The 15,697-nt window shown below is 36.8% G+C and overlaps 1 protein-coding gene across 1 annotated transcript in view; it reads left to right on the top strand.

Moving 5' to 3' along the window:
• Positions 1 to 15,697, top strand: part of LOC140146420 (TPR repeat-containing protein DDB_G0287407-like) — a 64,132-nt gene that overhangs the window by 18,862 nt on the left and 29,573 nt on the right. Inside the window, 5 exon segments of the mRNA XM_072168264.1 lie at positions 2,053 to 2,186; positions 4,923 to 5,056; positions 6,485 to 6,580; positions 7,711 to 7,803; positions 9,391 to 9,447. Coding sequence (XP_072024365.1) covers positions 2,053 to 2,186; positions 4,923 to 5,056; positions 6,485 to 6,580; positions 7,711 to 7,803; positions 9,391 to 9,447 — 514 coding nt within the window.

Below are 15,697 nucleotides of genomic sequence, written 5' to 3'. Positions count from 1 at the left end.
TTATTTATTGTTGCTAATGATTAACTATGATTTATCTTCATGCTTTAAAAAACACATATTTATTTATTTCATTTTTTTGCTTGCTGGTTGTAATACTCAATCATGTTTTCAAATACAAAATCTGGCAATTTCTAACTAATTGCTTGGCCCGTCATTTATGTGTGCATTATAAATGTTGAAAATTACATTGAACTAATAGCAATATGCATTGCATCAATATCATCCCATATTTATAATAAGGCCAAAAAAAAAAATAGTTGTGTTGCCCTCAACCGTCCGACCCAAAATCCTGAAAAATCAGGGGTGCATTTTTTTTTTTTTTGAATGATGATTATTACAGATTTGTTAAAAAACTCAATGTTTTTCACTTAAAATTAATATTTTATTGAAAGACTAGTCTTTAATTGATGTCTAACAGGTATCCAGAAGTCAAAATTGACAAATGTCCCTAATTGAAGAAGCATTATTTAATATTTCAGGGATTTTTAAAAACTGAAGGTTTAAAAAAAAAAAAAAAAAGAAATCCGACCGTCCTACCCGAATTTCCCATTTTCCCACTTGAGGGCAACACAACAATTTTTTTTTGGCCTAACCATAGATGAATATAAAATAGACACCATTTTAGAACAAGTGCCAACATGTCAAGATAAGGACATGGGTTCCGTTTTAGGGTTAGGGTTAATGTTATGATTACATGTAGGTTACAATTAAGAGGTTGGGATTAGGTCTAAGAGTACTAAATTAAAAGAGGACAGTGTGAACTCGGGACCTTGTGTAAGAGTATTTTGACCAAATACATCATAATCTAGTGGCATTTTTCAAACTGTACTTTATTTTGATACACCCTGTAAAGGATATGCAGGAACCAGTCCGATTTTAAGTCCTTACAAACTAGTAAATCACATGCACTGGACAAGAATAATCATTATGTTTCCAATGCGCATGATATGCATGATAAACCGCTGTTTTTTAACTAATATTGTAATGAGCATGACAGGTCTTACTTTGTTTGTTTGTCCCTAAAAGGTATACTGACACACCATAACCCTAACACATATAAATCTTACAAGGAAAACCATTGCGCATGTATGCATTTCACGTGATGCCATTGCGCAATCACCCTAAGTCATATATGGCCACCAAATAGCTGGCCGGACAAGCGACTTCCCCGTGGCATAAGGTTGGTGATCGTGTGCGTGGCACCCGAGGGGTTCCAGGGTCAATTCCCTGGGGTGCCTAGTGAAATCTTTCTAAATCTTCTCTCCTTTTTCGTTCCTTCTCTGCCTTCCGATAGCAAAAAAGCATGTTCCTTGTTAGGGTTAATATGTGGCCTCAGACCCCTTGCATGATCACAGTATCCAGCATGCTGTAACTTATTCAATGTATATCAACTTTAAACTCTTAAAGACAAGTTTGCTTCCTGTAGGCTGGATGGAATTTTTACATCTTCTTTGAGAAATTAAGATTTTTTTAGATATGAAAATCAGTGGAAACCAGGTTACATTTTCCATGCTCTTAATTTATAATGATTAAATAACCTGTATTTTCATGTGCCCGTAAGTTAATATTAGTTGAAGCAGAGGTTATGGTACGGGTTATTATCCTGCCCAAAGTGTCGGACTGGGTGAAGCCAAAGGCTGATCCCCATACAAGATGTATGATACTGAGCTTTGTCAGCATTGTAATTGTTGCAAAAAAGGGGAAAAGACATTACAAAAATTGGATGATTGTTCCGCGTATTACGTCTCGTGTGCATTTTACATGCCCGGTGTATGCAGTATATCACCTTTATATACATACCTTGCTGTACACGCATATTGTGCTTACGCAATATGCTGTCATTGACTCGACAAGCGTAAGTACGCACTCACTGACCAGATATGAAATATATCCGGCTAGGGGTGTTCTTTGTTGTTTGACAATAATAAGTGACGTTTCTTGTCCACCATTTTGTGTGACATTATTGGAGGCTAAAATCAAGATGCATAATTATGACAAGTGGAGAATTTACATCAGACAAATTAGTTGACAATATCTTGTTTTAATCACCAGTGAGCGATGTGGTTGGGTACCAAACCGTGGTGAAGTCCCAGAGTCACTGTCAATGGAATACAAATGGGTTATGGGATTGTCTGTGACAGAGATGGAAATCATGCATGGTGCATATAGGAAAGATAACCCAAACTGTAAGTATTTGAATTTAGTCCCAGAATTCTTTGCAAAAGTAGAGACAGTAGGTTGCAGGATAGGTTGTGTCCAAGAATGAGATGTTGTGATTAATTTTGCAGCCGGTAGTGTGTGTGTGTAGTTGGAGAGTAGGGGTGAATGAGAAATTTGTGGTAAAAGCGGTAACATGGGAACTGCATATGTCAGCAGATCATGGACAGTGCACTAGACTTGTGGTGGCACTCAACAAAAATGACCATACGAGTATGCTCCCTCGGAAAGACTTCTGTTTTTAAACAACACAGCTCCAGAAGACCACTGAATTTTACCAAAATAGAGCTGTGAAAAGACCCTTGATTTTTAGCTCATTGCGTAAGCGCAATGAACTCTAGGCATGATCCATTTTTCTGTATGTTTTTTCTTTCTCTTGCTACATCGTTTGAGCAATGGATCTGGTAATTTGAGGCGGCGATCTTTGCATGATGGTTCATGATTGTTACTTATTTAGCTAAAAAATTCGGACGGAAAGTATCATTTTTTTTTTTTTTTCTTACGAAAAGTTTTATCAGATTTCATGGAATAGTCTCCTATGCAGACTGTTTGTGGTGCTTTTCATATTACAAACACTGTACAAACTCCTTGATCGTGCGAATTTGTAAAAGAGATGTTGAACTTTACTGTTTCAGTGGGGCTACAATTCAGTGTTGCTTTGCCTTCAATAGATAAAGCACCAATTGGGCTCGCACTGTCTATAGGCCCTTACTTCTGTGCACGAGCCATGAGCAACTAGTGTCTCAAATTCTCCCAATTTGTGCATATTCAGAACTACTGAGTAAATAAAATGAGAGCTAATACACTTAATTAGGCCAGGCAAACATAAGTTGCAAAACTTGTAATGATATGGAGAAGGCCATTATCTGCAATAGCTACCCTATAGACACTTGACAATTTCTGCATTCTACATTGTACATAATCTTAAAATAAAGCACCTGGCAGCTATTGCATTTAACCCGAGATCTGTATGTGTTTTTACAATTTTGGGTATAAGAGATTAAGTACACAGAGGTTTTGGGCAAGAAAACCCAAGCATGCAGAGAAAATATCTTACCCTTCCCAGAATCCTTTGCAACATAATACATCCCCTCATTCCAACAAATGCTCCCACTACTTTGTACAGGTTTCATTTTTTTTCATTTTTCATGTTTTCATTTTGAGAATAGACTGGCTGAACAAGGGTCGCTAGTCAAGAATTAAACATATTTTGCAAGATCTGGATGTGCTCTATTTAGGTCCTACTGAGCTATATTTTGTAGACCGTGGCACAACATAGCAAATCAGTACAGAATATTGAAATGGAAGAAATGCATTATGGGAAGTGTAAGATAATATAGCATAATATATCAACCACAATTTTTCAATTAACACATTGAATGCTACAACATGTAATGGCTTAATTGGTCTTGCACAGATCATGTACACTGTAAATGTAAACCAGAAATGCGAGGAAATTTTAATCAATTGACTATTAGCACAGAAGAAATTAATGTCCAGACTCTGTGTCTTTTTAACATATTAACACCTACTTGTTAGGTCAAGTTGTTGTATCAATATCAATAAAATGACTGAGCAAACACAATATGGAATTATGTGTGGAGCAAATACCCTAATTTCAAACAGTAGATGATCATACAATCTGATTTTTAAAAAAAATACACTCATGTTTAAAGGGCTGTAACTACAGATCTATAATAGGCTGTAAATGAAAATAGCATTAATAAAATTTCCTTTAAAAGGAATAGGGCGGGCAAATGAAAAATTGTCAATAGAAATGAAAGAATGAGTATTAAAAACAGGGAAAATATGACACAACATCGATTTCCAATGGGGAAATAACTCAAAATGTATAAACAAAGTTAAAAGAGCGGAGAAAAGAGTTTTTTAACTTTTATGGCGTTTATGTTATTCCCCATTGGAGGTTGTGTCATATTTTCCCTGATTTTTTATAATCTTATCAATTGCTTATCCTTTGGTTCCCTGCTGGTCAGTTGGAACAGATCCCTGTTTTCATATCAACCCTTCACATCATAACAGAAGCGTTTTATGTTAACATTTTATATAAGACATTGTTATAAAATTTGTGTAGATAATAGTTAAAACATTTTCGTAATCATACCCCGGGGGGCACTCAACTTTGGAAGTGACGGTATGTGCCTGTCAATAGGCCCCCTCTTTTGAAGTCGACTATACCCGATGACACCCTTTTGTTTTCCTTCTCACCCAGTTGTTTGTCTCAAAGATAAGTACTTAGTGGTCCAATTAACATTATTGTTATCCTATGCAGCTCAAAAATTTGGCCCTGCTTTATATTAAGGTGAGACAGGTGTAATCGGTTTTTGTGTGAAGATCATAGAAATTCAAAACTTGGTACAAAGTAACTGATATAAACAAAAAATACTCAAATGTTAAGCATATTAATTAGCTAATTTGCATATTTAATTAGGGAAAATGAGCTACAGCACCATTGGTGCTCTTGTTATAATTTCAGCTCCAAAAGATCCTTAATATCTCATTCCGTACTTAATAAAAATATTACTGTGTAGGGATGCAGAAATATGCGAGCATATAAATGGTCAAAGTGAATGCAAAATATGAATGCATGAATTTTTAACTGCCATATCATACTGGTAGTTTCAATAACATAAATGTTAATGAGTTCATAAATAATTGTCAACTTTTGATGTAATTTTACTTGACAGCCTTATTCTTGATCAGGAATGCTGGTTTCCTGGACTCTGTACCCACAAAATACCACCAAGATTTTGTTGATGCCAACCCAGTGGCACCAGATAAGATGCAGATGCTGAAAAAGATGATAGCAGAGAGGTTTGGGGTGAGTAAAAATTGGATTGTAGGTAAATGGTTTATATTAGGGGTTCTCACTGGTGACCAATTGTGATTCACCCTTTAACAACTCTGAAATGTACAGTAAACATACCAAAGAGGGTATTTGGACCACAAACGCAATCTTTGAAATTGTGGTCCATGAGCAAATATAATTAAGTACCCCTGGTTTATATGATGGTTAGCGAATTCCTGTACCGAGTGTGCTGCATCTTGTGTGTTTATACGAGGGGGTATCCAAAAGTTTTTGACATCACCCAGTGAAAGAGCTATATACCGATGAAATTTTGTCAGTGTAATCACTGGTCCTTATGTACATTATGGTCCAAAAATGGTCTCATAAGTATGTTTACTTTCTTCACAGATGGCGCTAGATGGGAAGTAGGCGCATAACCTTTTCATGATAAGATCCTCCACTTTCTTGAGTTTTTTCACTGTGGCCGCATCATCCGTAAGTGACGGACGTCCACTTCTTGGCTCATCTGTGAGGGACATGTGGCCAGTTTGGAAATTCCTTTTCAAAAAGCAATAGTGCCATATGATGGGCAATCATCACCGTAGATTGCTTTCATTTCATCATAGATTTTCTGAGCATTGTAGGCCTAACCCTTCAAATGCAGGAACTTAATCACGCTGCGTGCCTCAATTTTCACCATTTTGCAGGTTATGCACCTACTGCCCATCTAGCGCCTCCTGTGAAGAAAGTAAACATACTTATGAGACCATTTTTGGACCATAATGTACATAAGGACCAGTGATTACACTGACAAAATTTCATCGGTATAGCTCTTTCACTTCTGGGTGATGTCAAAAACTTTTGGATACCCCCTCGTACTCACATAGTGCACTTTAAATTGCTGGGCTTGTTTTTTGCAACCTTCCTCCCTAGCTATATTTTACATAGGAATGATTCAGTTATTGTAAGTAATTCTTGTCTATATTTTTGTTTTGAGTCAGGAAGTTTACAAATTTAAAAAGCGGAAAAAGCGCATTCCACTCAAATCTTTTAAATGCTTTGAGACACACTACCACAGCTCTGAATAATAATAGTTGTGAGATACAAGTTTTGTACTAGATATATATAGTCTGCCTCTTCTCAAGTTGAGAGAAACGCCATATTGGATTTCACAGTGGCAGCTTCGAATCGTGTGCACTAACCTAGCTTATCCAGCTGGGCGTATACACTCGTGATCACAAAGGTGATTTGTCTGTAAGCTGGCGACACACCCGCGAAAATGCACTGATTCAAATATGCCATTGCAAAATCCATTATTTTGTTACTCTCAACTTGAGATGAGACAGACCCATACTATTTTTATTAATATTAGGTCTTGCAGTTTAGGTCTTACTATGAAATGACTGTATTCCTTTAAAGATACTGATTACATTTTTCCTTTCAATTATTTTTTGTTACCAGGAGGGTCAAGTTTCGTGGTATGACTGTGAGTATGATTGCATCAATGAACAGAATCAGGTCCAATTTAAGAACTTGGCAGGTGCGATTGGAAAACAGGTAAGCTTAAAGAAATCCAAGTTTGTTTCCAGTAGGTGGCCTGAAAAGCAAAATGCAATTTTGTTTTTTGAGTTTTTTAGTAGCATATGCCTCAAATCATTTATTGTATTTCAAAAGTATTTATTGTCAAATCAATGCGATGTAGGCTTGATACAGTATGCAAATTGTTGAGCGTTATAGTATTCAGCAAATTCCTTTACCAATGTCCTTCTGTTTTTTCTTATTGTCGGGTAAAATGAGCTACGCAGCTTGAGCAGCAAATGAGGTGCCGATGTGATGATGATGTGAAAAAATTAGCCAATCAGAACCCTATGGTACTTTCTTATTTTTACGCCATAACAGTGCCAATTCTGCAGACTGCTGAAGAACCTTGCTGAAAGCTACAGGAAACAGATTGATTTTCATAGAATTTATTGCTTTGTAGTGCTTGTAGTGAATGTATGAATCTAATAATGTACAAAAATTGTCACATATCGTCACAAAGCCATGTTTTGGCAGGTTTTGAGATTTTTATCCTAATGCCTGAAGATGCCAAAGTTATTGGTATGATGGTGCGCTTCCTCAAACACATAAATGTTTTTATTCATTTAGCTTCCATTGACATGTGTTTGTACAAGAAATAGTTAATAAATAGTCATTGATGGAGAATTGCAGCAGTTGTTTGACTATATTTTTTTAAACTTCAAAATAGGATTTGGATAGTTTAGTTGTCAGTGGTCCCTTCTAGGCCAATTTTGGTATATGGTTAGGTTTTTTTTAGAAATTTCCAGAAAGTAGGCCAATTTTGCCTCACTGTAGCAAAAATTAGCAAAACATTTTTGGGAAAGATGTGTTATTTCTTCATGTAATTACACAAAATTAGGATTAGGGTTACTATTACCTTACTCGAAATAATTACTTGACGGATCGACCAAAAGTTAAAAAACTTTTGACAATTTATGTTAAATTTGGCAGCAAATTTTGACTTCTGGTATATCGATAGATCCAAATTTGGTCAAAAATTGGTATATAATGGATCCACTGGGTGTGTGGCTTATGGTAAAATACTGAATGGGAATCTTTGAACTTGTAATCTAAAACTAATACATGAGTATGAGTGTAATGATATTTATATCCCATTTTATTTCTAGGTGTTTGACTTTTTCAAGAAACGGATTGCAGAGCAGTATCCCTTAACAGATATATCTATGGATCCATATCAACAAGCTAAGGAAGCACATGAGGTGGGTAACACTGGAAACATGATGTCTGAAATTGGACAAAATGGGAATTAACATTGGCTGACAATAAATAAACACACAAAATAGCACCAAAATGCTCAAAAATAAGACCAAAACATGCTGAACCATTCCAAAACCAATACAAGTCAAATTGACTCCATCACTCCACTAGAGTGCCCTCTTGAGTAAAGTACCTCTTCATATTGACTGTTTTAATTTTACGCTATCATTACGGTGTGCCTGAATGAAAAAGTGGAATCCCCCGTACTGGATGCAGGATTTGACTGATCCAACATTCAAGTGTATTCATCTAATTTTATTAGCTTATTTTGGTCCTACCTTGAGCTTGTTTTGGTCCTTGTTTTGAGAGTTTTTTATTGTCAGCCCAACCTAATTCCCCATTCAACCAGGGTATTAAGAGAAAGATGATGTTTCCAAATCAAGATGTTTCGAGTTACCAGTGGAAAATAACAGCAACAAGTAACAAGTTATTTATTTATTGAAAGTACCATGGATTTAAAGTGCATTTACAAGGGAGTAAGTGTTCCTGTTCTATTTCATCGGCTCAATTCCATCTGGTAAGAATGGAGTACGAATTGTAGGCAATTCCAGTTGAAATACATACACCCCTATGGAACACATGGCCTTAATCTCCCACACACAGGACATGTCTTCCATAGGGGTGTATGCATTTCAACTGGAATAGCCCATTATTGGCCCAAGATTGCAGCATTTGGAGGAAACTTGTAATCGTCTGCTCCACAGTCGACTGATGATGATGGACAATAGACCTTTTCAAATTATTTCATTACGATTAAAGTATGAAATAATTTTCTGAACGCTCACATACAAATTGGTACCTCTTCAGCATCATGTGCAGTGCAGCATCATGTCATGTGCAGTGCAGAATTCCAATGTGTAACATGAAAGACACAATCAAACATGGGGTGTGTTTTGTGTAAGCGATTGATGTTTACGTTGCCAAGTGTCAATCCAAACTTAAGTGGCTAAAAAGGACGAACATTTGCACTTTTCTTTCCATTACTGTCTGATACTAAATAATAGCAGAGGTGTTTGTTCAATACATTATGAAAATATTTTACCTGATGACTCCGTGTTGACATAGGCTAAATAAGCTGTGTTTTCACTCAAAAGAGTACTGTGATTCATGACATTTCTTGTCTGCCATTTTGACCCTCTAACTTACTGAATAAATACCGCTCACTGTATCTGGTTTTCAGAACTTTGCCGAACTTGAGATTTGAAATGATTTTGAAATGAAGTTAGCTCAATTGATAAGGTGTTCGACTTTGTGTGAGAGGTTGCAAGTTTGAACCCTGGCGGTGGTTTAGTATGCTCTTGTGGAAAAATTTTAATTTTAAACTTAAAAGTTGGCTTGAAATTCCCCACCAAAGCTGCAAAGTTTTGTTAAATGGTGTTTGGAATGATATGGGGCTGCAGTGTTCAGTGACAACCTGTAAAGTGTGCTGAGGCTTGTGGATCAAAGTCTAGGAGTTGTGCCTGTGCGTAGCGCACTATAAATCATTGTGCTTTTTTTTTAAATATTTCCTCTCTCCTTTTCATCTGCAGTCTTTCATGAAGAGCAGAAGTGTCTCAGTCCTGGGAAGAACAGAGATCTTGGATCAGGTAATGTTGTTAATTGGCTTGCATTAAAAGCCATAATGTGTGATTTATTCACAGCTACACCCTTATTTTTCTTGAATTTCCACTTTTTGCATGATCGTAATGGCAAATGGCATACTTAAAAGACTATATGCCTGATGTGCTTTTAAGCACTGTAATTTCAAAATTACAGTGAAATATAAGAGTCATGAATAAATCTTGGGGTGCAAACTAGCATTTTATAATTTTGTGGGGAAAAATAAAAAGCATGTTCGTACTCATTTGAATGCATCGACACATTCCTCCAGAACACTGAATAATATTAGGCATGTTCGTATCCTTTTATACATTATTTTCAATAAGATAAAAATTTTGTTTGCTTTGAAATTTGGCAACATTTTGGGGTATACAGTTGACTGCATACAGTGTCCTCATGTGGACCCTGGATCAGGCCTATTGTAATCAGGTGATACAGGTATACTTTGATCATTACTAAAAATTACAAAACGTTTTTTTAATGAACAAATTAAAGCTCCAGACAAGAAGCACTGTGATATATGTAAAGAGCTATTCCAGTTGAAACCCACACACCAACTGTAGAAGACAAAACATTAATCTTCCACACAGGGGGTGTAGATTTCGAATGGGGTTATGTTACCTCAATGGTTGATTCCATTTGAAATCTATACCCCCTGTGTGGACGATTAAGGACATGTCTTCCATAGGGTGTGTGGATTTCAACTGGAATGGCCCAATAGTACATTAACTTCCTTCCATTCAACTCTGATAGCTCAAAGTTTGTTCCCAAGTCACCTTCCTGGTGGTTATATGCTACTGGTTGGCGAGCACAAGACTACTCTGGAATTGTGATGTGTGGTGTGGCTTTCAAGAAATGTTGGCAAAAGGGTGTGAACACCCAAAGATATTTAGAGCTAGGTTTTAGGATGAGAATTGGTGTTGGTTAAGATTTGGATCCAAGCATGTGGCACATCAAGACTCCCCTGCACAGTGTCATCACCCCAATATCTTCATGGCAGAAATCGCCATGGTAGGTTGAATCCACCGCCACGCATGGCCATTTTGTATCGACCTGTTTAATAATTTTGAGTCGCATAATGGGCCGAAGGACATTTGACTAAGGCTACTGACAATAGCCCCGATTAGCCCGGTGACTGACCTCGCTGTGTGCCTGTCGTGCATTGTACGCCATAGGTCATATTCTTTTAGACTACCTCAACGATTAGCCTATACACTGCGCTATATAATTCGGCACATATAAATCAGTTTTTGACTCAAGACCTACGGTTCTTTCTCAAGACGCAAGCTAACGACTATCATATCTGTTCAAAATATATATTCAAGTGCAAGGAACCAGATCTGGTTTCTTATACGAAATCATTTACGGGAGATATTCATCATTTTCTACCCCGGTATCCAAAGATTTTCGTCTCATATCAAACTCGTGCATAGGACACTCACGTGTATCGATCCCGGGTATTGATTTTAGTATCTCTGCAGTGAAAGTAATTATTAGCCAGGCGATGTCGGTGTGCCCTGCATCCTCCCTCCTTATGTTGAACTTTCTTTGAAAAAATGGCAGACATGCCTATCCTCTATGACATGGTAGATGGTACACAAAATAAAAATTGTGTATTCTCTAATTCTAGCAAAAAGGTTGTTGCCATTTTGGTACTAATTAAATTATAGTATAAGAATTTGAATTTATGACTCCAATGCACTCAGGTGGAACCGCATACCGTAAAATTCCGTCTACAAGCATATATATGCCTCTAAACGAGGTTTTTTTGACACAAGAGACAAGAGGCAGACACTCTCAACAAAAACGTTATTTGGAGTTTGAACAACTATACCGTATTCACTCGATAGTTAGCACTTTGCGTGCCTACTATCGAGGGCTTTTAACGTGCAAAAGCGTAAAAAAAAATGAACAGCGCCATCCACAAACGTGACAAAAGTGTAAAGGGTTTTGAGCACATCATCGATACACATAGCTATATCACGAACAATTAAACCTACAAATTTGTGTGTTAACTACATTAGCTCAGTTGGTAAAGCGACAGAATTTGAATCATCTTAAGAAGAAGCGAACTGAGCAGGAGTTCGAGGCTCGTTATAAACTTTTCCGTTGTTTAATTTTTATTTTGGGGTTTGAGCTTTTCTTGATAAATTTAATCTTTTTTTGCTTTGTTTTTCATTTTGTTTCTTTATTTATTGTTTCTTATTTGCTTTATTTTGTCTTGTTTTTTCTTTTCTTTTCTTTTCTTCTTTCTTTCTTTTTTGTTCTATTCATACTGGGGTCATGGGCTATTTTATTTATTCAACAATGTAGTTGGGTATGCCCTCAATGTTAATGAGGTGGTCATGGTCCTCTTTGCCATTACACGCTACAGAAATTCCATAAGGCTCTGATGATGGCTCCCTTCTACCAAATGACTACCATTGAAGACTGAGTTCCGCAGTCTATTTCAAAATACTGACTTCGTTTTACATCAAGAAGGACACAATAACTGCGACTTAAACGTGATATGGACATGCTTTTTAACCGCAAAGAAATCGTTTGCATTTTATAATTTTAACCTTATCCATTATACTTTTATGATTTTGTGCAATACGAAAAATTAAAAAAAACATGTAAAATCCCGCTCCGATTCAATTGTACCTGTTACATTGTGTGCTTTATTGAATCTGGGACCTTGTATAGAGGCCCTGCATGAAATTATCGATTGACTCCAGACAAAGGATTTGAACCGGTGTCCTTCACCGTAGTTATAGCGGAGTGCAGTCCATTCAATCAAATGTTGTCATCAACCTATTTGATCGTAGTGCAGGGTTATGTGTGTGAGACGAACTGTCTCGGTAGATTGCAATCATGCTTTTGTTGAATGCATGTGAGTAGTCCGCCATATTTACGGGATGATACGTCACATGCAAGGCCTCTATATGGAAGGACTGGAGACGGCTTCCACCCATTGTACCATGCGAGTTGCTGGTTTACAAATTATCCTCAGTTGAGCAAGCATGAATAATACGTTGATCAATAGACCCTGGTACAAATCCAAGCACAGTTACAACACAGCGCGTGGCTTGTCTTGTACATTGCGAAATGAGCCTACATGTTTGCCTATAATGACAGACTCTAGAAATGCCAACATAAATCTTCAAAGAACATCATCTTAAGATGTTCTAGCATTCTGTATCTCCACACAATTATCACATTTTGTCTTCAAAATCCTATGTAAATGATTTTCCATGCTACACAGAAATTGTGTTCGACAAAGGATAGACATTTTACACAATTTTACATAACTTAAAAAAGATATTGGAATATTTTGATGTTTTTTTAAATATTTAGTAGGGCAACATGAGTAAATAATAAAATTCAAACATAAGCGCCCTCGGCGCAACTCAGATACTAATCGAAGGTCGAAAAGATAATCTGATAACAATAGCTTGACAATTATAGCTATCAATAATCTGTTCCCAGTCCCTGATTGAATGGCCAAAAATACGCCAACAATGACATAACAGCAAGCCAAAGACGAATTCTGATCACCAAGTGGGTTGGAGAAGTATGGAAGAACATTACAATGAAGGGAACCAGACATAGACCTACCAGGGATATCCCTGGACCTACTGTACATATTTCGAGGAGCATAACAAACACCAATTGGTGTCGTATGACCTTTGACATGCATGCATTCTTTTGTCGAGAGTGACATGGTCTTTCAATTCGTGCCGAGTGTCCTTGTCAGACTTGACTCTGCATCAGTGGTCATGAAAGGATTCAATTAACCTCTGCCCCAGTAATCCCAAGCCATTGTCTGAAATTGCTCCTCGGAAGATGTATCATACTCCTCAAATGATAGTCATATAACGACCAAAAGATAAATGACTGACTATCACTGAGCGTGTTTATAGTGAATATACCGCATTTTGAGTATACCGTACACGATAATCCTTGTATATGTACCGATACTCTTGCTGTTTATAGTGGGACACAGTTACCGCACAAATTATATACCAACTAACATTATCGTACATTTGCAATGACCCCGAGGTCACACTGGGAATGTGTAAATATTGTGGCGCGAGCTATAAACAGCCCATTCAACAATATGATCATGGCGGTGAACATGTAGCTTCTGTTTTGATAACTCTTGGGGTGAGAATCGTTCCAAATGTCCTGCGCGCATCCTACGCATCATGAAGAATCTCCTACTTCCGGTAATACCGCACACAATTTATACTGGTGTGTTTATAGTGCAAATATCTCGCAACAATATCCATCGGTTGAGAAGGATATCGATGTACCGTACATACATATACTGCTAGTGTTTATAGTGGGCAAGTACCCGGATAATTTCTGACCGGATAGAAATTATACCGCAATGTACCGCACATCTGCTCTCACTATAAACACGCTCATTGAGGACTAAGTTACGCAGTCTAGGTGAAGCTGAGTCCTATCAAAATCAAACAGGATACAATTTCGTGCCTAATTTTAACACCGGGATTTTTTTTCAAATGTACATCCAAGAACTATGTTTTTATTCAACATTTTTTTTTCAACATTACTGAAAAAAAAAGTTTTTTATTTGACCGAGAATTTTCAAAGCAAAAAGGCGTATTTCTGAATTGTGCTGAGTTCAACATGTATCGACCGACTTTTAGCACGACTATGCGTAACAATTCGCAAGGAAATGTTGCGTGTAATCCGATTATCACTGTCAGCTGGATCACGCTTTTGAGTTCTGCACCACGATCGATATGATCGCAACACAAAGTCTATGGCATTCAACGCCATTTATTGTTCTATTGTGTCCCAGCAGCTATGTCTGCCATTGAGGTGTAGCATGGGTGTAGGAATGCATGAAATTGGATGTATGGGTGAAATTTTAAAGTTGATCCAATTATTCGTCAGCGAAGTGTTATGTGTAATCCGATTATCACTTTGTCTATTAGACACGAAATGAGCGTATTTATTTGCCTTCAAAAAGGTGCGTGATCCAGTTACCAAGGAGTTATGTAACCACTCCACTTTTAATCCAACTGATCTCTAATTGTTCCTTTGGTAAAAATAAATAAATAAATAAAAAGCCCACAAAAAAACCTTCAAGAATTGTCAAATGTAGGCCTATATTCGTAGTGAAAAAAAAAGACCTGTAAAACAAACATGGCAGAGAAAAAAAATCTAAATAGTGAAATACTGAACAGATTTGAACTTCATCGAGTCTCGAAGTCCGGCGTTTTCCAAACTGAGCTAATGGGGTTCAGACATACATTTGCAGGTTGAATTGTTCGTATATAGGTATGTTTTGAATAAATAACCCATGACCCCAGTATGAATAGAACAAAAAATAAAGAAAGAAGAAAAAGAAAGGAAAAGAAAAAACAAAACAAAATAAAGCAAATAAGAAACAATAAAGAAACAAAATGAAAAACAAAGATTAAATTTATCAAGAAAAGCTCAAACCCCAAAATAAAAATAAAGCAACGGAAAAGTTTATAACGAGCCTCGAACTCCTACTCAGTTCGCTCTTCTTAAGATGATTCAAAGTCTGTCGCTTTACCAACTGAGCTAATGTAGTTAACACACAAATTTGTAGGTTGAATTGTTCGTATATAGCTATGTGTATCGATGATTTGCTCAAAACCCTTTACACTTTTGTCACTTTTGTGGATGGCGCTGTTCATTTTTTTTTTTTTTTTGCACGTTAAAAGCCCTCGATAGTAGGCACATATGCTAACTATCGAGTGAATACGGTATTACTGATAAAGGCGGCTGTACAAACATGTATATTTGTAAGACCAATCTATTGCAATGTTTTTGAGAAGGGTATTTGGCCTTTCATAAAAAAACCCTCGTTTAGAGGCATATAATTATGCTTCTAGACGGAATTCTATGGTATTGTATTTGAATTGGTATGTTAAGCATGTAAAGGTGCACTACATACATAGTAATTTCAAAAAGCCTGATAATTTGCGTAGGCCGTTTGATAATTGAAATCCTGTAGTTTTATCATCAGATCCCAATATGGGAATATTATTGCTGCAGCCAGAATATGGTCTAGCCCTAACCAAAACTCACAAAGCTTCCAAATCCTTTGTCGTAAGCAGAAATTTTACGTCTTCGCTGGAATACAGTCCACCCTCCGCCATCTGTGTCCATATCACATTCATAACCTCATTAATATACGCAGCAAGTGCAATCCAATCACAGATAATAACTTTTAAACACGCGGACACAAATGCA

This window comes from Amphiura filiformis, chromosome 2 (genome assembly GCF_039555335.1).
Source record: "Amphiura filiformis chromosome 2, Afil_fr2py, whole genome shotgun sequence".
NCBI lineage: Eukaryota > Metazoa > Echinodermata > Ophiuroidea > Amphilepidida > Amphiuridae > Amphiura > Amphiura filiformis.
The sequence above is the reverse complement of the archived record's forward strand: the minus strand, read 5'-3'. Positions and strand labels throughout refer to the sequence as shown.